Source organism: Papilio machaon, chromosome 6 (genome assembly GCF_912999745.1).
Source record: "Papilio machaon chromosome 6, ilPapMach1.1, whole genome shotgun sequence".
Lineage (NCBI taxonomy): Eukaryota > Metazoa > Arthropoda > Insecta > Lepidoptera > Papilionidae > Papilio > Papilio machaon.
The window spans coordinates 3,427,301-3,452,653 of NC_059991.1; the positions used below are offsets into that span (position 1 = coordinate 3,427,301).

Consider the following 25,353-nt stretch of genomic DNA (forward strand, 5'->3'; position numbering starts at 1 on the left):
GCTTTTTTTCCTTTTTTTTTAAATTGTATTAAAATCTCATCTTATTTTTTTTTACAATAAATAATATTTATAAAAAAATAGTAAATTAAAATTATTCTGGTTAACAAAACTTTATTTTGGTGAAAAAAAATTATGTAACTAGTTGTTGCCCGGGACTTCATCCGCGCGGAATTTGAAAAGAAATCTAGTAATACATGTAGCTTAAAGATTTTTTAAATCGGTTCAGTAGTTTCGCTCCAGTACTACAGAACCAATTTGATCAATGCAAACAAAAAATCAAACCTTTCGTCTTTATAATAATAATAATAAATTTTTATTGATCCACAAAACTTTACAATTTCTTAGGACTCCGTCCCCTGTGGTAGGTAGGGACCTGTGTTACAGGAGGTAGTGCCTTCTCTTAATCTAAGTCTTAAATAGGTACTTATTTATACATGTATGTTTGTATGTGTGCGCGCGCATACATGTGTATGTGTCTGTGTTTGTGCTTGCGCATCTGTGTATGTATGCGTGTGTGTTTTATTTTTTAATTATTATTTGTTTTATATTAGTGTAGATTACCTTTAGTAGAGTCGGTATTCGAATAATGATTTTTGTTCTAATTCAGGTTAAAACATTATAACGTATCTATCGATATATTTTACCGCACGAGATAAAATTATTATTACCGGAGTACCAATATAATTAAGTTTTGTCAGTATTTATGAAAAGGAAGTAGCTATTTTACAGCAGTGTCCAGTATCCTGCTATAGTTTTAACTAGTAGAACGAATTTATTCACAGCAATTAATTCCCTTCGAATTATTTTATATATACAAAATCTTACTTATCTTAATTATATCTTAAATGCGAAAGTTTAGATGGATGGATGAATGGATGGATGTTTGTTTAAAGATTTTTGGCACTGATGTAGAAAATAGACTGTAGAATACATATGCTACTTAACACGTTTTTATTTTTAATTTTGCGTAGACGGAATAGCGGGGGCGACAGCTAGTAAATAAATAAACCTTTCAAAATCATTACTTGGCTACCTGGCTTTCCCTTGACATCATCATCATCTCCCTGGCCTTTTCCCACTCACGTGGGGTCGGCGCACAAGATTTTATAAACCTTAAAGTTTTGGCTTAACTTTTTACTAGCCGCCAGCCTGTGGCCAACCCTACTTGGGAGGAATATACTAATATTATACTCGTAAATGCGAATGTTTGGATGGATGGATGTTTGTTTGAAGGTATCTCCAGAACTCAACGGATCTCGATGAAATTTGGCATGTAGATTATAGTCTGGAAGAACACATAGGCTACTTACTATGTTTTTTTAATTCCGCGCAGACGGAGTCGCGGGCGGCAGCTAGTATAATATAAACTAAATAAGTAGCATCGATGATTTATACGTATATTTGTTTAATAAGTAAACACTCACCGTTAGTAAATCCTTGAATTTTTAATTATGTACTTTTACGATTTCATAACAATTATTTCGTCTCAATTAGTTTTATTTGCTTTTACAAGTAATTTTATTTCGGCCTTGTATAAACTTTTGTTCATTATTTAAACGACGATATCGGCAGTGCTAAAAGAAATACGCATTTGAATTTACAACTTTCAATTATTGTTCCCACGGTTAATTAAAATAATTGCTTTTCTTTTTTGAGAACAGATGACCTCAAGAATAACTTTATAAAATTATTTATAACAACAACAGTATTGATATTTTTAAATTACATTTAATAATTCTGCATACAAATATAGAGGGCAAGAGACAATATATTGTTCCAATGTAAATATTTTTACAATAGACAAAATGCGCATTTTCCTTAAAATCAGTTACTTCATAAAGATTTCCCCCTAAAATTATCTAATAACCTTTTTAAGAGGACGAAGAGGTGGGCCCTAAGTTGGCAGATTTCCACCTAAAATTCTCTAATAACCTTTTTAAGAGGACGAAGAGAACCCGAATGTGGCAGTTTTTGTTGGTTCGAAACCTAATCGAGTTTGGGAACCAACGATGTAAACAATGCACAACAGTTAAACTAACGCAATTGTTAAACAATAACGGTTAAAATGACTTCACATTTTGTTATTTAATTTGGTCCATTGAATTGTGAACTTATGTTCTGTTGCAGAATCGATCGTTAATAACTCTACACAACACAAGCTTTGCAAATTAACATACATTTTCAGTAGGTATCGTGAGCTTTCAATGTTACAAAACATAAAACTATATTAGTTATTCAATGCATAAACATAACATAAAATATGTTTTACAATTTAGATTTAATGTAGCAAATATTTCAACGTAAATCTTCCTAATATCTTTCTTCTCACCATGGTACTAATATTATAAATGTAAAGGTTTAGATGAATGGATGGACGGATGTTTGTTTGAAGGTATCTCCAGAACGACCTAACGGATCTTGGTGAAATTTGGCACGGTTGTAGACCATAGTCTGGAACACATAAGATATTTACAAAGTTTATTTAATGCCGCGCGGAGTCGCGGGCGACATCTAATTATGTTAGTTAATATTGCACTTTAACGTTTAAATCATGAAATTTCCAGATTTATTTTATAAATGAATATAACCGCTTATAAGTTTTAAAAAATACCACGAAATTACGCCCTATCTGGAAGTTGAAATTATTACTCTTGCTTTTCCATCTCTGTCGTTAAGTTATAATAGGTAGGAACTAATTAAAACTCTCTACATGTCACTTCAGGGTTACTGAATTTAAAAAAAACATTATTATTTTTGACGTACATAACCAAAGGTGACCGATATAACTAAATAAAATGAAAACAAGTTCTTTCAGGTCTTGGTTTAAAGTCTAGACATTTTAGTTGTTATATTTATTTTTTTACCTTTCTCTAATATTTTATTTAGTGGTATGACCTTGTTGTAGATATTTAAATCATCCAATTACAAATAGAGCCTCGTGCCACATTTTATTTATTACGTAAATATGAACTACATTTTTGACGATTACCTATCTACGTACAGTATAAAAGACTATAATGTTGCCAGCGCGTGGATCGATTGATTAAGAAGCAGGTTTTACTGGGTTTGTTATACAATTAGTTTTATTCCTAACAAGAATTGCGACCACACTTTATGTCGCCGAACATATTCATAATAGCTGTCAACTTTCTAAACACAATAGTTTTAATACAGTAGTATAAATTAACAGATACACAAATACTTATACAGATTTAATAAATAGTTGTTTAGTACAAACTAAACTAGTAATTAATTGATAAAAATAAACAGACACCTTGGTAGTGTAACAAAAATTCATAATTTTAATTTAATATTTATGCAAAATCAGTTTGCAAAAGCTAAATACTTCAAAATACATAGCAGTATGTAACTAAAATGCAAAGCGGCGGTGGCTCAGGGGTTAATCAATTGACTTGTAATCTGCAGGTTCTGGTTTCTAATCCCGCTATTTACCGATGTGTTTTTCGATTTACATATGTACATTTATCCGACCTTATACGTTAAAGGAAAACCTGCACATATCTGCGTAGAAAATCAAAGATATGTATGAAGTCAACCAACCCGCACTGGGCCCGCGTGGCTGACAATGACCTAGTCACCAATAAATTAGGGTAGGCTACGAGAACCATGAGTAGAGAAGTATTGTGAACTGATGATGAGATGAAGGGTCGCGATAGGTTAGGGATAATGCAACGGAGTTGATAATTTGTTACATTTATGCCGTTTATATCATAAGGAAGTATTACGAAGAACCTTTTGGAATAATTCCAAACACCGAGCTTAGGTCTAGTGTCGCTATCGATCTTTATGCATCGTGACAGAAATTTCAAATTCATTTACGACATTAGAATTCCCTATTTTATTTGCTAGACCCAGAAATTGTCTATGTTCTATGACTTTTGCCAGCTTAGAGAAATTATTTAAATAAAAGCCAGCTACTTTATAGGGTATACTAGCTGTCGCCCGCGACTCCGTCCGCGCGCAGTTAAAAAAAAATAGATGTTGGCCGATTCTCAGACCTACTGAATATGCTCACAAAATTTCACGAGAATCGGTCAAGCCGTTTCTGAGGAGTACGGGAACGAAAACTGTGACACGAGAATTTTATATATTAGATTTATGTTCATAGGCAACAGTTACAATTAAATGCACCAGTGTATTAATTAGCCAAAAAATGGAGTTAGGGTAGTTAATATCAGATATAAGGCAGAGTAATCTCTAAAGAATAGGAAAAAACTTTAATAAATGACCATTGACTAATACAACAAGATGTAAGAGTATGTTTTTATTTATGTTACTCGCAATAGTTGTATTAAGTCTTCAAAGTATTGCGAACATTCTAATTTAATTTGATTAAATCAATATATCAACATGTTATATAATTCAAAGTATTAAATCATTGCAATCCATTGCTTTCACTTTTTTCGTTTATAATCCTTTACAAGGCATCCATTATATGACGTGTAATTGTTCAATGACTAAATAAGGTGATAATTTTAGCCATTAACCATTTTTATTCATATTTTTTACATGTGTTTCTTTATTTTCATTTTACGACAGCGGCTTTTGTGACTTTTTATTATACATGTTGAAAATAATTGTGTGTCACACATCACAATATATAACAGTTACCTTCGCTGAAGTCGAGACCAGAAATAAAATCATGCTACATTTATTACATGCCTATCTGTCGCCCGTGACTTCGTCCGCGCGGAATTAAAAAAATCATAACAAGTAGCCTATGTGTTCTTCCAGACTATGTTCTACATCTGTGCCAAATTTCATCAAGATCCGTTGATCCGTCCCAGAGATACCTTCAAACAAACATCCGTCCCACCATCCATCCATCCATCTAAACATTCGCATTTATAATATTAGTATATAATATATATAAGAAGAAATATATAACATATGTAAGATGTAAGGTTAAAAAAATAAACACATTTTGTATACAACGTATGTTAATATTCTTGTTAATTTTGTTTCTATCTATTCTAATTGTGCAACAACACTTTTTTAATAACAATCGGCGAATGTTGCCTAAGTTATAACCTTATTCAATCCATATTTGTATAGCCTTACACGAAAACATTAGGCAATATTTTACATATAAATATCTAAAGCCATTTCAGTAATTAAGCTAAAATTTCTGCACCTAAACCAGAGATTTAATCTACATCTTCAAAAAATTTTAGACAGCAACAGACAATTAATTACCGGCGGCCATCTTGATTGCATTCCAACTCTAACTGCGGTTTTGCACTGTCGACACACTTATAAGAAGTTATCATCACTTTCGTTTTTATAAAAAAAATAAAAAGACAGCAAATAGTTTTAATACAACTTCGTTGGCAATAGAATTTCACGGTTCTAAATAAAAATCAATCTAAAAATTGTTGATAACTTATACACTCATCATTTTAAGATAAAAATAATAAAGTGTATCATTCTTAGTCATTTAAGTAACTGCCCTTTGAAATTCAAACCTGGATTTACAATCTAATATATAAAATTCTCGTGTCACAGTTTTCGTTCCCGTACTCCTCCGAAACGGCTTGACCGATTCTCATGAAATTTTGTGAGCATATTCAGTAGGTCTGAGAATCGGCCAACATCTATTTTTCATAACCCCCCCCCCCCATTTTTTAACTGCGCGCGGACGGAGTCGCGGGCGACAGCTAGTAAACAAATAAAGGAGCATTTATAACTTTATTCTTATGGCGATATTTGCTTTTTATCGTCGTCTATACATCGGCCAATATTTCTTAAGTGAAAGGGCAAATAGGTTTTGACGCAATGACCGTGTGGAAAATTATAAAATTAAAAAGCCTCAATTTTATTCGTAATTTTAACTAAATTGATTATAATCTATATATATAAAAGAAAGTTGTGTTAGTTACACCATTTATAACTCAAGAACGGCTGAATCGATTTGACTGAAAATTGGTGGGCATGTAGCTTAGAACCAGGAATAGGACATAGGATAATTTTTACCCCGTTTTCTTTTTCTTCTTTTTTTTATTCCGCGCGGACGAAGTCGCGGGTAAAAGCTAGTTTATAATATTTTACTACTTTACGTTTAACTACCTCTGATACGTGGTTAGTCTAGCCCTTTTGCTGTAGTAATTTGTTCAAGTAAATTACCCGCTTTAATCTCATTTAATCTATTTAAATTGACCCAAATCTTTATACACAACATACGAGTTGCATAATTTGCATGTAAGCTGTTAAGAGCTTAGTGGTCGTTTCCTTATGCAAAGTGTCGAGTAAAACCTTATCGGCCCGAGTTCAGGTGCAGTAAATTGCTACACATATGTAAGAAACACTTCACACCACACTACAAGCCCACGATAAATATTTCTTATTCGCAATTTAGTGTTGCGGTAAAGGCCAGGCCATGAGCTTTGTATGGGGCACGATATTTTTAGCACAGTAAAGTTCATAGGCGTTACCCTGATAACATGTTATAACCTTTCTGATATTAAGTACTGGTAAGATTAGAGACCTTTTCCAGTTCACGAATCACACAACCAACCATTGCTTTTTTTTATTTACTTTAAAAGACTCATGGTCCGTACTCTTTTTTGGACATATTCCTTATGCTAAATGACAATAGTGATTTTTACATATCCTTATTTCTGTTTTTTTTATTTACAAAAACCTGTGGTCATGAAAGTAAGAGCGTTACGGGATTGCTTTTGACATATTATGTATGTTCAGAGTTACTTAGCTTATAGATTTAGGACGATACTTTTCACCATAAAATAATTTAGACTAAATGTAACATTTTAAGAATAATTTATTCATCATTGATTATATTAACTTTACTGGGATGTCGGAATACGGGTGAAATGTAAGTTAGTCGTAGACCTAGATCTGTCCAACAGTTGCACAATTCATAGGGGTATGTATCACAGGACTGCCTACGTAATCAGTTTTCATAATCTCTCTAGTATTAGAATGTCCATATGTTATATATAATGATATCATACATACACGTATGAACCATCAATTATCTAATTAATACTATATTGAGCTCAAACTAGACGGCACTATAGTATTTTTAATATATTGTAATTGGCAAAGGAGCAAGCGGCCACCTGAAATCGTCGAAATGGCAACGCGACCGATACCCATGGACGTCCATAAATGCAGATGCGTTGCCTACCTTTTAATTGACGGAGTAGGAGACGCACAGAAATAGAATATTTCCCCTTCCGATGTCCCCTCCTCCATCAAAATCAAGAGGACTATAATTAGGCTTCTGGAACACACAATCATCAGACGAAACGCAGAATTAATTCCACATCGGTGGGTGGGTTTTCATTTTTTAATGTATCAATCCTTTTTTGTGCATTCGGAATTCATCGAAACCAGTAACAATTTGAAGATGTATGTGAGAATTTATGTGCAATCACACAAAAAAGTAAAAAAAAACAACCCAGTACCTTAAAAGTGACTCCGGCAGCTGTATTTCGAGATTGTCATGATTAAATTGCGATTATATGTAATTATGCTGTAATCTGTAACTAGTACCTTCGCAATAATTCTATTAAAATGATAAGTAATAGAAAAAAACAATGTATTCCCATCATTATAAAGGGTTACTACAAACAGATATCAAATACATCGTGTGAACATTTCAAAATAAACTACGCCTTCGTAAATTTGGCAGTGTTTTTATATAAGAAAATAATAATATGAACAACAAACAGATTAACTATGTCATTGAACTAAATATTGACGTAACGTCCATTTTCGCGTTAAAAATAACAGTGGGTCTAGCACGAATATTTGCGATAAGCACCTTCGTATCATCATCGTCCGTTATGTACGAGTATGACAAATTAGTATGAGATTTTTTATGTACTTTACGCTCGGTAGAGGCGCTGCACAAATTTTGTCGATGATGATACGATGACGATCATCACAAATATTCATCCTAGATCTACTGATTCCTCTTTAAAATATGAGTAACGAGGAAAAAAAAGAAAGTAAGTTGGAACAAAATTTGCAACACCTTATTTTAGTTTACTTATAAATTATATAATTTTTTAGTTCATACTCTGAAGTTAAGAATATACGTATGGGAAGAGTTTATATTTAAGAATTTATAGATGTGGTTGTTAGGAAAAGAATATTCATTGAGTAATAATGACATCAAAATAGATTACTTTTAGTTTTTCATTTGCCTACATTGTTCTATGAATTGAAATATTTTAATTGTAACGTAGTTTTCGACTATCTTAGTCAATTGTAACCTCATTTAAGTGTCTATAAACTTAAAACGTTTCGATACACCTGTCTAGTGATTGTATCGCATTGCTAAAATTTAATTTTACGAGCTATAAGATATACTAAATTTAAACAACATTTCCTATTACCAAATTGCGCGACGAGACCTAAATCATTTGAATTCACAATCCTGCCTTCGACAAACGAATAATCAAGTAATATTATCGCCATATACAGCTTCCACGGCCAAAAACCAAGTACAAAAACATACTATTACTGTATGTTATGGTTATCCTAACCTTAATTATAAAAAAAACCGACGATTCCAATGGATGTAATAACGACATCTATTGGCTGGAATTTTAAACAAATATTTATAAATGTATTTTTTTTATTTAAAACTAAATTGACTGTAATGTTATATGTAACACTTTTTTATTTTATAATATACTGCCATGCTATGTAAAAAAGTTATGACGAGAGATTCGAACTCGTTTTTCACTAATATAACATTTGTGCCGATGTAATAACTTCGCTCCGGGGAAGAAAGAATACGAATCCAATGACAAATGGCAGTCACGTAATTTACAAACATACAAACCCACGTACATAAAAAACAGTACCCTCTCGTCAGTCGGGTATAAAACATCCCTCTTATTTCCCATGAAACAACTGAGACAAGAATAATGTATATTTCATACTGGTGCTTCGTTAGTAGTACGTGAGTACGGTTAGGCAGTAGTGCATGTGAATGCAATAATGTTGATGTTCCTTTGTTTTAATGACTGAACAATTTTAATGATCAACCTTACTATACTTTTATAGTCAAGGAGAAAACAATCAATTGACGCACTAAACGGAAGTAAACGCCTCCGCTCTTTACTGCATTTTATAATTTTACCGAGGCTGAAATCTGAAGCCACAGTATCAATCTTATCTGATTTCGTACAGTTATGAATGAAATTGAATGAAATTTTAAACTTTCATTTCTTATATGAGAATTTTTGTAATCAAGTGCAAGCAAAATAAAAATATTCAAATTTCTTTTTTTTTTGTTTACTTTTCGCAATGTGTTGTAACATGAAACAATAAACATTATATTAAATTATTGTATCGTTATTACAGATTTAACGACGACAAGTGGTTTTTGATATCAAGAATCAACAATAGCTTGGTAAGCTACCAAGTTTTACTTGTATAAAGAGGCACCCGAGTTTGTTACATAATATACATATATAGTTTCGACAAGGCTTTACATTATATACCTCCAGCTTAATCCCCATTACAATAATATAAACAGTTCAAGGAGGTGCTTGTTTTAAAAAAATACTGTCTTAATTACGTAAGGCGATGCATGACATCGAAGTAAGGTTAAAAAAATATAACAAGTAAATTAAATGTATAAAATAAAAACTGTCAGAATTGATTACACTTTCGGTCTTATTAAGTCTTATTAAACTTTGGTTCAGTAAAATACAATATCAACAAAATACAGTAAAAATATTAATCTCATTTGCGTAAAATATAGTGACATGTTTATTTGGAAGTTTTCAACATAATTGAACAAAATCAAGATTAAAGTATAAAGGGACTCGCTACTACGTTAAGTCTACGACTACAAACTGTAGAAGTTTTAATATCTATTTAAGTCTCAGACTATCATGAAAAAGTTCTTCTCTGATGCTTAATATGATGAGGAAATAAAGCTTAAATTTGTAACTTATTATTCAAGTTCAACTATGAAATAGCATAAGAACATTCAGTTCAGTTTTACTCGTAACTTATGATATAATAGTTCACAAACAGCTAATAAAACGTAACGAAGTTCATGATTAGTGGATTCAGTTTAATGCAATGTGCATTACTCGCTTCGCACCTAAGAAGGAAACGATATTTAATGATTTACAATCTAATAGAACTGAATAACGAGTCATACAGTACTAAGGCCGCGCCCACCGACTCCGCCAACGGCGAATGTGAAAAAGTGTGACCCGTTCTTACACATATGAGATTACTATATAAGACTTCGCAGGCGCACTTTGCTCTCATTTCGAATGACGCCGTTTGCCAAATACAATTCGAGTTGTTCGAACTATTAACATCATCGAGAGTATCGAATAAATGCTCCGCTAGTGATTATCTTGTAAAATTAAGTCACATCCCATAAAGTGCATTAAAATGAAATCGGTGAGCTAACTATTTAAAAATATTTCAATGACATTTGCATTATGTTTAAAACAATTTGTATGAGAGTAAAAAACATATTATACGCTTTTCTTTTTGTTTCAGATCATAGTAGTTATATCACTACTTGCAAACGTACTTGCTTACCACGACCCCGATCTCAATTATCACCTTAGTCAGGTACAGAAAGGACAAGGATGCGGCGACTCGGGTTACTCGTACCCCGTGCCTACCACACAGCTGACAACCGGAGTCGCCTCTAATCAGTATGGAGGCGTCGCGTACCAACAGCAAGCGATACAAGCGACTGCATACCAAGCTCCATTAGTGACTCAAGCGAACTATATACAAACTGCCAATCAAAATGAATTTCATGGCTATGCCACCTCCGCTGGATTGTCTTCGGCTGCATCGTCTGGCAGGACAGTGACGCCATCAGCAACTTATGCGCAAGCCCCAATCATAGCTAAAGTTACTGCTGCGCCGTTAATTGCCAAATACTCTCTGTCACCACCCAGAACCACATATGTATCTAACAATTTACTTACGCAGCAATCAATATCTTTGGGTTCTGCGAAAGCATCTCTAAACTCTTACAGTGTCCAATCTGGTGGTCCAGTTGTGTCTCAAGTATTCGCCGCACCAACTGTTGGATATAAAACATCTTCAGCGATTCAAGTTCAACAAACTCCCCAAATTGCATACGCTACTGCAGCACCTGCAGTCATAAATCAATATCAACAAGCAGGACCTATTTATCGAGCCCCAGCTATTGCGACATCTCAATACATCGCACCAACTGTTGAGGAATATCACGCCCGATCTGGTGGACAATACAATTCTCAATCGAACGCAGCCTCTATCGGATATTCAGCATCCAAAGTTTCTCAGTCTGCACCAAGTGTTGTTACTCAATATTCTGCTCCGGCAGTAACTCAATACTCGGCTCCAGCGGTTGCGCAATACTCAGCTCCAGCGGTTGCGCAATACTCAGCTCCAGCAGTAGCTCAATACTCAGCTCCAGCAGCAGCTCAATACTCAGCTCCAGCAGTAGCTCAATACTCAGCTCCAGCAGTAGCTCAATACTCAGCTCCAGCGGTTGCGCAATACTCAGCGCCAGCAGTAGCTCAATACTCAGCTCGAGCAGTAGCTCAATACTCAGCTCCAGCAGTAGCTCAATATTCAGCACCTGCAGTTGCGATACAACACTCAGCTCCAGCAGTAGCACAATATTCAGTGCCAGCTGTTAGTGTTCAGCACGCGGCACCATTAGTGCAGTACTCTGCACCTGCGGTATCAGTCCAGCGTTCACCATCAGTAGTTCAGTACTCGGCACCGGCAGCAGCAGTGCAGCATTCTGCAACAGTCTCGCAGTACTCCACACAAGCAGCTTTAAGAGGACACGCGTCTCTGGGAGTTAAGAACGTGCACACGGAATTCTTGGAAAATTACGTAAGTGAAAATTGCTTTTTTTCATTATTTATACCATAAAAGGAATTAATGTAATAAGTTATGCTACATGGATCTCGCTGAAATTTGACATAGATTTAGAACATAGTCTGGAAGAACATATAGGCTATTTAAGATTTTTTTAATTCCGCGCGAATATAGTCACGGGCGATAGCTTGTCTATAATAATCAACCCGCGGGACATTGCCTCACGCGTGTTATTTCTTTAGATAGCAATGCAATCAGCACGCATTGCTCATTGGACATATGCGACATAACCAACGACGATTTCCGTCACATTGGAAGCAAATTTCTGGCGTTTTTATTAAAATTATATTACTTTTCTAAGAATGATTAAGGAAAAATATTGTTGGGATAACCAAAAGAGATGGTTGCGCCAATATTTAACACAATATAAATTATTTCTGCATCCAAGATTAAGCTTTGAACAACCTATAGGTGTTATACTTACACTACAGCCCTATTTGTCTCCTACACTATTAAATGTCATGCGCCATCCTACACAAGATTAAAATTACATCAATACCCAATACAAATATTTCCCAGGCTTTGTTAAATTATCTAAAGCTTTGAGACATTGACATTCAATAGGCGTGGCAAATGGTATTTATTGTATGCGCTGAGATCATGAGGTCATGTCGATCCGCTATCACTGCCTTGCTAAAAGCCATTGTAATTTTATTTATTAATAATCTTATTAAATCACCTCGATCATAAATTTGTTCCAAAAAATCATTTTGTTCCTCCTAATGAGTAATTTTAATATATTATGTAGATGTTTTCGTGAAAGCTTCTAACATCATATTTTTATATTTTCTGAACAGAGGAAGATAAGATTATAGATCCAGTACTAGTATTTAATCTGATCGTTTATTTTAGTTCAGAATAACATTAAAAAAATAATTGATTTAAATCGTTAACAACAAGATCTGCAGGTAAATGGACTATTACACAACATCAAGAGACAGTAACTTTATTTTGTGTAATGTAGCAAAATAAATCAGTAAATGGTGCCGATTACAAGCGTCAATCAATGACAGCGGTACTCATATGTAACATAATAGTTCCCTATTATGATACAACATACAAAAAAGATAATCTTGTATTTGACTGCTTCTTTCCGTACTCTTTCTATACACTTTAATACATTTTCATAAATACATACATTGTTCAATAACAATCATTTTAAAATGGATTTATTTGTTATCAAAATTATATATTCAATATATTATGAATAGGAGTCACATTCCATTCAAATTATGTATCTTTGTATTAATCTCATATTGCAAAATACTTCATTCATAATGACTTTAGTATTGTTTAAAGCTCTTTTAAAATTAGATGAATTTATCAACACGTGTATTGCAGTGCATAAATCGAGTTAAAAGGTAGTAAGAACGTATTTGCAATTGATATATGTTTGTAGATTAGTCCATAAATCATAAGAAATAGCTTATATCGAAATTAAGCCCTCAACTCATCAGTAATTTATCATAGTTGTGTTATAAACACACGCTTCCTTTAAAGATATAACAGACGATAACTTTGAGTGGTAATACGGTTAACTGTCAACGTGTTGTCAGACATGACTCGACTCTTGCGACACCCACACTATGTGGGAAGCCAGGAAATTGTAGATATTTCGTACATTGTGATTTAAGGGCTTTTAATATTTTTGTAAATATAAAAAAGTAACACAAAACTGTACGATATATTTTTGGTACAACATTTCAAAGATTTTTATTTTATAATTTTCATTTATTTAATTTACTGTATAATTTATCTGCTAGCTGTCACTCGCGACTCCATCCGCGCGGAATTTAAAAAAAAACGTACTAAGTAGCCCATGTGTTCTTCCGGACTATGTTCTACATCTGTGTCAAATTTAATCAAGATCCGTAGAGCCGTTATGGAAATACCTTCAAACAAACATCCATCCATCCATCCATTTAAGTAATTTTAGTAAGACAAGTAAGATATATTAAATACTATAAAAGTGCACTGTGTCAATTTATCAAATATCTGAATTGATTCTCGGGAAAACTATATTAAAAAAAATCCATTTTACTCCTTTGTGAATCTTTCTTTTAAATACAGTTTTCCATCGCCACTATTTAGCGTAATTATCCTCAAGACAAGTTTAAAAAAAAAGTTCATTTATAGGTTTATGATAAACATTATTTGTTAACAAATCAATTTTATGTGACCCAGTCACTAATACAGGATGCAAGTAAGGTTTTTCACGATGTTGCACTTCCTTATTGGCAATAGTGATCGTGCTCTGTTCATTCTATATTTTATTGTCAACGCTTTAATTCGATTCAGTATTTCAATTGGCGATATAATCTAACGCCTTAAGTTCTCAGATACTATTTCAATAATATTAAAGGTCTTTGAGTAGTTGAAATATTATCAGTGATGTAAAGATCCTACGTAACATTGGAGCTATAGTGAGATAAATTTGTCTGGCCCAGTAAAAGAGGCACTATTATCGCGGTTAGTTCTCTTAGAAAATATGTAAAACCTAATTAACACCAAGTATAATACACAAGAAAAGAGATAACAAAACAGCTGTAAACGATAACGATCATGTGAGACTTTGACATTGACAAAGGAGCTGTAAAGAGCTATTGCAATTTAGTTTCACTTATGTTCACCGGGTCAGATGAATTTGTGAGTCAATACAAAATATTACGAGCCTGTCTGGAATAATGTAAATAAAATGATTGATAGTAATGCGTGGAGGTGGTGAGGAAACAATATGTATGAATTTGAAGCAATTACTCATTCTATGACATATGCTAAAGTACTAAATTTATAGATTGTAACATGAATTATTGTTTTAAACTAGGTATAGTTAACAAAGGTGTGTTCAGATATATCTATAGTTTAAGCTTCCTTTTGCGGAGTCCTATATAAATCCACAAGTGAAAGTAAATATTTGGTTATTATTCACTTGCGTTAATGTTGCCTCTCACCAGAATTAAGACACTAATTGCAATTAATCGCTGTTTTTTTTTTGTTTTTTTAATAAGTGGATGTTCCCTAGAAGATGAAACCTTTTCCTTTTAACCTGTTCACTAATTTTCTACTTTTTTTTCGTAGTTTTAATTTTTTATTTTATAAACTTATTTTTTTAAAGGATGCTCATCCGCGATATGCCTTCGAATACGGTGTAAACGACCCCCACACTGGCGATATTAAGCAACAAAAGGAAGAGCGCGACGGCGATGTTGTAAGAGGTGAGAAGCGTTTTATTCAATTAATTTTAAAATAAGTTTAATTCAATTACTTTAAAAGCGGTAAACGCGACGACCTTTCGTTCATACTTAGTGTTACAAGGTGTGACGCAATGTCGCATAAACATTATCTTATGAAATATTAACCGGCGTCGGGTCGCCTCAATACATTTTTCATTGCTCAACTTTTTATTCATTGTACCCTTGAATTTTAAACCATGCAGGGATTTATTATGATTATCAATATCAATTAACTAATAACTTCTTACATTATACAACCAACTATATAAGTCTGCGCTAACGAAGTCGTCTCTCACCGCAAGTCTAAATCTTCTATGATTGTTAAAATATGAATGTCTTTATGTAATATCGAAAAAGTAATTTTCATAATTTTTGTCCTGTCGGATAATATCCGAAAATTTCCTATTTGACCATTAAAGTAACTTTATACTTCATAAAATTCTATGATGATAAAAAAGAACTTAAGGGACCACTTGAAGTTAAAAAAAAGAACCTATTGCGCAACGTAATAAGGCTTCCAAAAGACGGTCCGAATATTTTACCAAAGTTGCGGAAATTCATTGTTATTCATTATAAAAACATGTGTAAGGTCTGCATCTAGAAGTAATAACCCAGCTCAATTAATATAAATGGCTGTATTAGATTTACTATGAAAGGGGACACCGTCATAAATCTCAGACCCTTCTTTTAAAATATTAAACGAACAGCAAAGCCTCACATAAGCCTAGATAATAAGCGGTGTCATATATTATTGTTGATAGTTTGATTATGTAACAACTTAAGGTATTATATTAATAATTAATACGATACAATAAGTTATTACGCAATTAAATCAGCCATAACAGTCTAGATGTAAAGATATAAATAAATTTATCCAGGTCAATATTCTCTGGTGGAACCGGACGGCTCGGTGCGCACGGTGAACTACGTCGCCGACTGGGAGACCGGTTTCCATGCCAACGTACACAATAGCAAAGACAAACACTAAATTGTACCACATTACTACTATAGGATACTGTTGTAAAAATTGTAATCATGTCCTTTAAAATAAGTTAAGAATATGTTAAATGTATATATAGAAAAAATAAATTAAGATCGCTATTATCTTTTTGTTATAATTATTTTTAACCCAATCGAAAATAAGCTCAACTTAACCCACTTAATTCTAACCATCGAAAACCTCCACATCTATCTTCTATCTATCTATTAGTGATGCAACGGAAGTGTCTTACCGGAACCAGAAACGGAAACAGATGTCAAAAATAAATTTTAGCAGAAACGGAAACGGAAACGGATGCGGAAACAGAAGTGTAAATAATAATAAAAAACATATTTACAAAAATATTTTTTTCGGTAAAAACAGTTTGTATTCGTTTTTAATTTATTAAGGCATTGGATATCGGTGTCCTTTAGCCTTCAATGTATGTATTTATACTGCGCTGCAATAAGTTAAAATACGCGTTTTTTTTTAAATTATTTTCAAGAAACAAAATTACACTATTTACAAATTAAAGATTGCCAAACCACTCGTGTTGACAAACGACAAATATATTTCTAACTATATAATGATGATGATATATTACATGGTTATCACTTATTCAAAAGTACATTTAATAACTCGTAAGTATGAAATAGTCACATTTTGCCAGTTGTCAAATTTTATATGGACAACAACTAGACAGTTTACTCCAGCAAGAGAAACTGATTGTTTCAATCAGCAGTAGAAAATATTACGCGCTTAAATTCACAAAATAGTACGTAAACAAACAAATGCGACAAGTGCCGAAAGGCCGCGCACGGACTGTCCGTCTCGCGCCGCGCATTTGGATCTCTCAGCCGTCGTAAAGTTCCGTTTTATCTCCGTTATAAAAGTTGCGGAAACAGAAGCAGAAACGGATGTTGAAAAGCACGCGGAACTTCCGCACTTGCGGAAACGGAAACAGACATCCGTTGCATCACTACTATCTATCTATATATATATATATATATATATATATATATATATATATATATATATATATATATATATATATATATAAAAGAAGGTCGTGTTTGTTACACTATTTATAACTCAAGAACGGCTGAATCGATTTGACTGAAAATTGGTGGGCAGGTAGCTTAGAACCAGGAAACGGACATAGGATAATTTTTACCCCGTTTTCTATTTTTTATTCCGCGCGGACGGAGTCGCGGGTAAGAGCTAGTATTACTATATAACAATCCGTATTTTAAAATATCAAAAACTAAAAGTTTTTATTTGCATAATCTGAACCAACCTTTTAAATAAATTATAATAAGTAATGCACATGAATCAACATTTAGTCATATGTAATATGTTGTAAGCTTCTTCCGGTTTGACAGTTTAAGTGCACATACGTATTAAAGAGTGCTCCGAGCAAATTATTATCAAACAGTTGTTATATTTTATAAAACTACATCAAGTGCAAGGGACTCATAAAATAAGGACATAAAGTACTCGAATAAATATGAAGACCGTGCGCTGCGTAAACTTTCACTAAAATAAGTGCAAATGTTATAGTGCTATTCTAACCTGCAAACAATAACTGACTTGGACAGTGCAACATTTGAAGATGACACATTGAGTTCCGGTCCGTTCCGTTCGACACAGTTTATGTAACAAATATTGCCATTTAAAAAAAAAAAAACTTCTATTAAATTATACCAACTTATATTAAAAATAAGAAAACAAAATCGATTACATATATTAATGATGGAGGAACAAATGCAATTACTATTTTTCAAAATGAAACAAGAAATGGACAAACAAACAGAAACCCTAAAATGTTCAATTACAAAAACAATATTGGATGAAATTCATATTAAATTGGAACCTCTAATAGAAGAAAATAAAAATTTAAAAACTGAAGTCAAACAATTAAAAGAAAAAATAAAACATTTGGAATTAAAGAAAAAAGAAAATAATTTGATATTCTACGGTTTTGAAGAAAATTCTGAAAACAATAATATAATCGAAATGATATCAAATACTTTAACTAAATCTGGCATCGAAATTAATAAAGTTGACTTAAATAAAGCTTTTAGAATTGGCAAATCAAAAGGTGTAACGCGCCCGATTCTAGTCAACCTGGTGAACGCATGGAAGAAAGACGAAATATTAAGGAAGAAAAAATATTTACCAAAAAACATATATGTCAACGAAGATTTCAGTAAAGAAACTTTGGAAAAAAGGCGGGAGCTCGCGGTACAACTAAAGGAGGAAAGAAAAAAGGGACGCATAGCATATATAAAATACGATAAACTAATTGTAAAAGATGATACGGGTTTATCACGCGACAAAAGGAAGAGAGAAGACTCCGTCTCACCAAGTACATCGAAAATTACTGAAAACACCAAACCAAAAGTTAACAAAATAAACGCTTTTGAAAGAATATATAGAAATAGATCAAACTCAATTCCAACCACAAATAAAGAATAGCAATTAACAGGAAGAGAAAACCGGAAGAACAGAACAAAACAACAAAAAACTTTGTACAAGACAAACCTTTTAACCTCAACTCCCCCAAGCCGGCTGGTCCCCGTGGGGGCTAATGACCAATCCCTTCCAGCTACTATGGAAATAATCAATGAAAAAACGACATCAATCTCAATAGAAACTGAGAAACTGTATATCGCCACTGTAAACTGCCTTACATTAAGAACACCAGAGAGACTCACCGAATTAGAACTAGCACTTTCAAAAATAAATTGGGATATAGTAGGTCTGAGCGAAGTACGAAGGTTAGGTGAAAGCATTGAAGATAGAAACGATTATATTTTCTATTATAAAGGAGAAACAAAAGGCTCTTATGGCGTGGGTTTTTTAGTTAAGAAAAAATTAAAGAAAAATATCATAGAATTCAAAGGCGTATCAGAGAGAATAGCTGTACTTAATATTAACTTACCAGGGTACAAAGACAGATGGTCGCTAATTCAAATATATGCTCCCACTGAACAACAAGAAGAACGCAAAAAAGACATTTTCTATGAAAAACTAACGGCGGTTCTACAAGATACGCACAAAAACGTTTTGCTTATGGGTGATTTTAATGGTAGAATAGGCTCTCGACAAACCGGAGAAGAAAACGTGATAGGAAAGTTCGGGTATGGTAGAAGAAGTAAAAACGGTGAAAGAATGGTTAAAATGGCATGTGAAAACAATATCGCATTTATGAACAGCTTTTTCCAAAAACACCAAAAGAAAAAGTGGACCTGGTTGTCCCCAGACGGCTTACATAGAAACGAAATAGACTATATAGCTACAAACAACAAAAAAGTCATCCATAATATAGAAGTTCTGAGCCAGTTTAACTTTAATACCAACCATCGAATGGTGAGAGCAACAATAAAATGCAAAGACCCTAAAAAAAGTAGAATTTATTTTAATACAGAAGCTTTGTTCAAAAGTAAACAGTACTTAGAATCTAAACCTAAGAACGAAACGGAAGAATACTACAACAAAGAAATAACCGAAATATATGGTCCGATATTCAATAAATGCTCAAAACGCATCACGAGCTGTACTGAAAGTGAAACTAAAATACTAATCGAAAAAAGAAGACAACTCCTGAAAATCGGAAAAGATAAACAAAATTTAAAAGCCATAGCAGAATTAAGTAAACAGATAAGTAACAGCATAAAGAAGGACAGAATATGTAAGAGAGCAAACGTATTAAACTATCACATAACTAAAACAGGAGGAATCAAAAAGGCTGTGAAAGAACTGAAGGAAAAGAAGAACTGGATACCAAATATAAAAAATAGAGCGGGGAAAGAATTGACAGCAAGAAAATCCATAATAGAGACAGCAACCGAATTTTACAAAAAATTGTATACTATGGAGAAAAAGTCCACAACTATTAATATAAACCTGACCGATGACAGTACGGAAGAAACGCCAGAATTTCTTGAATCCGAAATTTTAAGAGCAATTAACAGTCAAAAGAAAGACGGGACGCCCGGACCAGATCAAGTGACAAATGAAATGATTAGAACTTCGATTATAGACCCTGAAAACCTAAAGAAACTGATAAAAATATTTAACCTTGTTTTAAGAACAGAGTGTATACCATCTCAATGGACAAAGAGCACAATTATATTACTTCACAAAAAAGGAGATAAGAACTTAATTGAAAACTATAGACCTATTAGTCTTATGTCGAACATTTACAAAATTTTCTCAAAATTGATACTTAATAGAATAACAACACTAATGGACGAACAACAACCGATAGAACAAGCTGGTTTTAGAGCAGGATTTTCAACCACTGATCATATGCATGTCGTAAAACAGCTAATAGAAAAATGCCAAGAATACAACAAATCTCTATATATTGCCTTTGTGGACTATAACAAAGCCTTTGATTCCATTGACCATAATTCACTTTGGAAAGCCCTGTTAGAGCAAGGAGTACAAAAAAAATACATAAGAATTATCAAAAATATATATTCCGATTGCACAGCACAAATAAAACTAGATTCAACTGGTGAACCGTTCCCAATATCTAGAGGTGTCAGACAAGGTGATCCGTTGTCTCCAAAACTTTTCTCTGCACTACTAGAAAGTATATTCCGCGATCTCGAATGGGACAACTTTGGTATAAATATAAACGGCAGACAACTTAACCACCTTAGATTCGCTGATGACTTGGTCCTCATAAGTGACAACTCTAACACTCTCCAACATATGTTACAACAGTTAGCAGACTCAAGCAGATTAGTTGGGCTTACGATGAATAAGTCAAAAACAAAGATAATGACAAATAGGGAAGAAAATATTATAAAAATAGATAACGAGGATATAGAATACGTTACAGAGTATATTTACCTAGGGCAATTAATATCATTCAAAGACCAAACAGATTTAGAAATCGACAGTAGGATTGCTTGTGCGTGGAAAAGATATTGGTCCCTTAAGGAGATATTTAAAAGTAGCCACTTTCCTATATCTGCTAAAAGAAAGGTGTTTAACTCATGTATCTTGCCATGTCTCACATATGGATCCCAGACTTGGGCGTTGACGCAGAAACATGCTCATAAACTCAGAACCTGCCAAAGAGCTTTTGAAAGAAGTATGTTAGGTGCGAAGCTGAGAGACCGTAGAAAAGCAGAAGATATAAGAAATATAACTAAGGTGGAAGATTTGCTAAGAAAAATAAGACAGCTAAAATGGCGTTGGACGGGACATATGACTAGAGACAGCAAAATAAAATGGACAAAAATAATAACGGAATGGCAACCACGGGACGGCAAACGAAAAAGGGGCAGGCAATTCAAAAGGTGGTCAGACGACATAAAAAATATTGGAGGGACACTTTGGACAAGAAAAGCGCAAAACAGAAATGAATGGAAACAGCTGGAAGAGGCCTATGTGTCACACGCAGACACGCCCACAACTGATTTTGGATAAAATTAAACAAATCAATGTACATATATAACATTAACTAAAATAGAAAGTAAGATGTGCTAAATTTAATATTTAAAAAAAAAATGTAAATGTAAATGCTTTAGTTTCGGCAATAAAGGCTTAATAATAATAATAATAATATGTTGTACAAGTTAACTTCAAGTGAGTTGTATAGTTTGCTCGATCATGTTACGAAAAGATGGAAAAGATTGCCACAAATAGTATATATATTATGTTATATTTATTCCGCCATCCCACTAATAAGAGTATAAATCAATTATTTTCGCATTAGTTATATACGTATGCCTCCGCATCGTAACATCGTGAGAAAATACGATACAATTCAGTGATTTTTTTATTGTAATATCTTAGTTTCTGGTGTAGTTTCTTTCTCGAGACACTTCTGAATTCTGAATATGAATAAAAAAAAAGATCTAAACATGTATCCAAGTATCCACATGTAGTTTGATACCACTTTCATCATCCCTAAACGCGCTGGTATCGCGGTTGGTTCTGTCAGAAAATAATACGTAAAACCTACATGAGCATAGAAAATAGCCATGACATGAGCTTAATCTGAGTACGAAAAGGAATTTCTGACACTCTTTCGAGTTTGACAGGTGACAGGAGATATAATTTAGTTTGAGTTTTGCCCACCAGGTCGGATATTTAGCTATAGACATTATCCTTGTCGCTCTATATCTTTTATAGACTCTGGTCTGTACAAGGATTTTTGACACTTGACATTGTCAAATTTGAATTTGACATTTACACTCAACAAAACATACAATTTTAATAACATGATAACAATTATCTTTTGGTCAAAGTGCTCTTCAGTTCTGTAGTTCTTATATTTCTGTTTTAACTGTTACATATGAATTACTATTTTAATTTTGAAAAAATTCTGTGGTAAAATAGTACCAGGACATTCTATAAAATATATATATTAAAATGTCCATATCATACATTCCCAGGGTAACACAGGTACATAACTTTTAAACCATTATTTGAAAAAATTAGTAAGGAGATAATAAAGCGTTTTCTTTAAAAATTTCAGTTAGATTCTGTGCAATTGGATGAGCAAGTTGAAGACTTGTTCAAACAACTCTTATTTAACGCTACCAAATTTCTAGAGGTTAGTATGACTGCTTTGGATTCTTCACGAATTTTCTAAAATATGGAGTAACATAGCATAACTAAAACTGACTTAAAAATTTATGGTTATTTTAATGAAACACAAAAAAAATATTGTACTTATCTGTTCAAATTCTATTTTCAGCCTGGAATCCTTCAGCCAATTTTACCAGAGCTTGAACTTTTATTACGAACATGGATATTCAAGTACTCATTATGCAACAAGAAATGTACTTTTGGCCAGGAAATGTTATCCTTGAAATATGACACCACAAACCTTTCAAAAAGCAAATTGTATTGGTATTATGGTTATACAATAGGTTTGAGATATTTAAAAGACAGAGCTTTGTATAGCTTAACATCAAACATAAAAGTACAAAGCTTTTGTACCAAATTAGAAACATTTCAATTAATAGGAGATATATTTAACTTCCTAAGGTTTATACAAACTGGCAAGTATCCAGTTTTAATAGATTTCATACTTGGACTTGAACTTACAGCGGACAAACTAGCAAGGGAAGATTTGACAGATCTTTCCTGGACCCGTGAACTGTTATGGCATAATCTTATTGTAAGTAATTTAATTCAAATACTTCATGTGTCCCGATTCTTTATTTAGCGAATTAAAAAAAGTCCACTATTGTTAGGTTATTACTATAAAATTATATCCTACACAACTGATAATTGTGTTAAAAAATAAACAAATAAATGCTGTGTAACCATTAGGGTGATTCAAAAAAAAATTTTAATTTTTTTTTTTAACCGATACCCTCTCAAATGTTTTTATTTGATATAAAAAAAAATTCTCACCAAACCCGAGCCCTATAGCTCAACTCTAAGGGGTCGCTACTGTTTTTTTATTTTCCCATTTAATTAACATGGGAAAAATCGTTTTTTGTTTTAAATTGAATTTACACATAATTAACGCAATTTTTTATAAAAAACGATTTTATATTCTTAAAGTAGAGTCTTCGAGCTTTCCAAAACTCTATTACAAAGTACAATTATCTTTACATAAAGACTAATTACAGCTATTTAAAAATCACTAAATTTCGAAATTTGAAAAATGCTTGGAATTATTTTAAACAACACTTGTTAATGCAGAATAATTCAAATTAATAGCATATCAGAAAGGCGTATTTATCTTAACTACTACATTGTACTCTAATTATCATTAATAAAAAACTATTAACTAGAATGAACAATTTTTTATTTAGATTATTAATATAAAAAATATGTGACAAAATTATATTCCATGATTACTTGTAATCATACACTTAATTCATTTATCTCATTGATATCATGTGTGCTGCAACTTACACTACGTACTAAAAACCATTTTCGAAATTTGTAACATATAAAAATTCAATACTTACTAATAGTTTAAGTAAAAATTTTGAGGATTGTGTTAAAAAAAAAAATTAATTTTTTTTTTTGAATCACCCTAGTAACCATGTATTGTCTATCACTTCAAAATAACTCAATAATAAAATATTGAATTACTAATAATGTTTGATTTTCAGGAATTAATAGGAACAGTTGTTTCTCTGGTGAATTTGTTTGGGTTAAAAAGAAAACTGAGCAATACTTTGAAATATGTTTGGTGGCGGAAACATGTCCGGTCTATTGGAGGAGAGAAATCACCAACTATGACAATCAATACCACTTGTGCATGTTGCTCAAACAAACCGGTACTACCACATGTGATGGGCTGTTCACATATATTTTGTTTTTATTGCTTATCGGTAAGGCAATCTTGCTTATCCTTACTAATATTATTAATGCAAATGTTTAGGTTGATTAAATTGATGTTTGTTAGATGGCCACATGGGCTGCATGGATCTTGAATTTTGGTAGAGATTTAAAAATTAGTCTTGAGTAGCGTATGACTTGAATGACCACTTTTCAAGCTGTTTCTAATTCTGTGCAGACGAAATCGTGGTCAAAAGTTTAATATATAAAAAAAATAATGACGGTTTGTCTATGACTACATTAACAATTTATATGCTTTAATTGTTCCAGGCAAATAAAGCTGCCGATCCTGAATTTGAATGTCCAAAATGTTATTTTAATGGAAATGTTATTACTAAATTTAGTATAACATAATCAGTAAGATATGAATGGTTTAAACTAGTGCTGTAACGGAGGCCATTTTAGCGCTAGCGCATGCGGATGTGGAAGTTTAACGAAAGGGGAGGCGGATGTTCAAAAATTTATTAAATCATTATTTATTTAAGAAGTTCGTGGGAAATTTAAAAATATAGTATCTTATGTATTCTTACAGGCTATGTTCCATATCTATGCCAAATTTCAATGAGATTCATGGAGTCATTCTGGAGATACCTTCTAACAAACATCTACCCATCCATCTATTTGGAGATGGTTAATATTAATAATATAATCTATGTTTTTATGCTTGGCAAATATTTGTAAAAATTTAATTTGGAGTAGGTATTTTATTTCTTGACATACAGGTAATATATCGTGCATTTTCTAAAGCAAACTTTACTGGTAATCATAATTTATAATAAAACAAGTTAATATTGTATTAATATTAATTATTAGCCATTTTCATATTGTGAGGTAGCTAATAGTAACCGTATCGTCACTTTTTCTCTTCGTCGAGTTCAACACTCAACCGAGTGG

The 25,353-nt window shown here is 32.7% G+C and overlaps 2 protein-coding genes across 2 annotated transcripts; both read left to right on the forward strand.

The window, feature by feature from the left end:
• The first annotated feature begins 10,283 nt into the window (after nucleotides 1–10,283).
• Nucleotides 10,284–16,145, forward strand: LOC106716552 (endochitinase A). Its single transcript, XM_014510081.2, has 4 exons — nucleotides 10,284–10,422; nucleotides 10,525–11,871; nucleotides 15,032–15,131; nucleotides 16,028–16,145. Exons 1-4 carry the CDS (start codon nucleotides 10,414–10,416, stop codon nucleotides 16,135–16,137), a joined length of 1,566 nt encoding a protein of 521 aa, XP_014365567.2. The 5' UTR covers nucleotides 10,284–10,413; the 3' UTR covers nucleotides 16,138–16,145.
• A 6,290-nt stretch (nucleotides 16,146–22,435) lies between these two features.
• Nucleotides 22,436–24,970, forward strand: LOC106716657 (peroxisome biogenesis factor 2). The gene is made up of 5 exons (XM_014510214.2): nucleotides 22,436–22,557; nucleotides 22,631–22,708; nucleotides 22,853–23,278; nucleotides 24,231–24,452; nucleotides 24,730–24,970. The coding sequence occupies exons 1-5, from the start codon at nucleotides 22,525–22,527 to the stop codon at nucleotides 24,811–24,813; spliced, it is 843 nt and encodes a 280-aa protein (XP_014365700.1). The 5' UTR covers nucleotides 22,436–22,524; the 3' UTR covers nucleotides 24,814–24,970.
• The last annotated feature ends 383 nt before the right edge of the window (nucleotides 24,971–25,353 follow it).

Excerpts from the sequence above, each read along its gene's own strand:
- LOC106716657 (XM_014510214.2), top strand. The coding sequence starts at position 22,525 with ATGTCCATATCATACATTCCCAGGGTAACACAG. Across the intron at positions 22,709-22,852 it reads ACGCTACCAAATTTCTAGAG|CCTGGAATCCTTCAGCCAAT; the intron begins GTTAGTATGACT and ends TTCTATTTTCAG. Across the intron at positions 24,453-24,729 it reads TTTGTTTTTATTGCTTATCG|GCAAATAAAGCTGCCGATCC; the intron begins GTAAGGCAATCT and ends TAATTGTTCCAG.
- LOC106716552 (XM_014510081.2), top strand. Across the intron at positions 11,872-15,031 it reads CGGAATTCTTGGAAAATTAC|GATGCTCATCCGCGATATGC; the intron begins GTAAGTGAAAAT and ends ATTTTTTTAAAG. Across the intron at positions 15,132-16,027 it reads CGACGGCGATGTTGTAAGAG|GTCAATATTCTCTGGTGGAA; the intron begins GTGAGAAGCGTT and ends AAATTTATCCAG.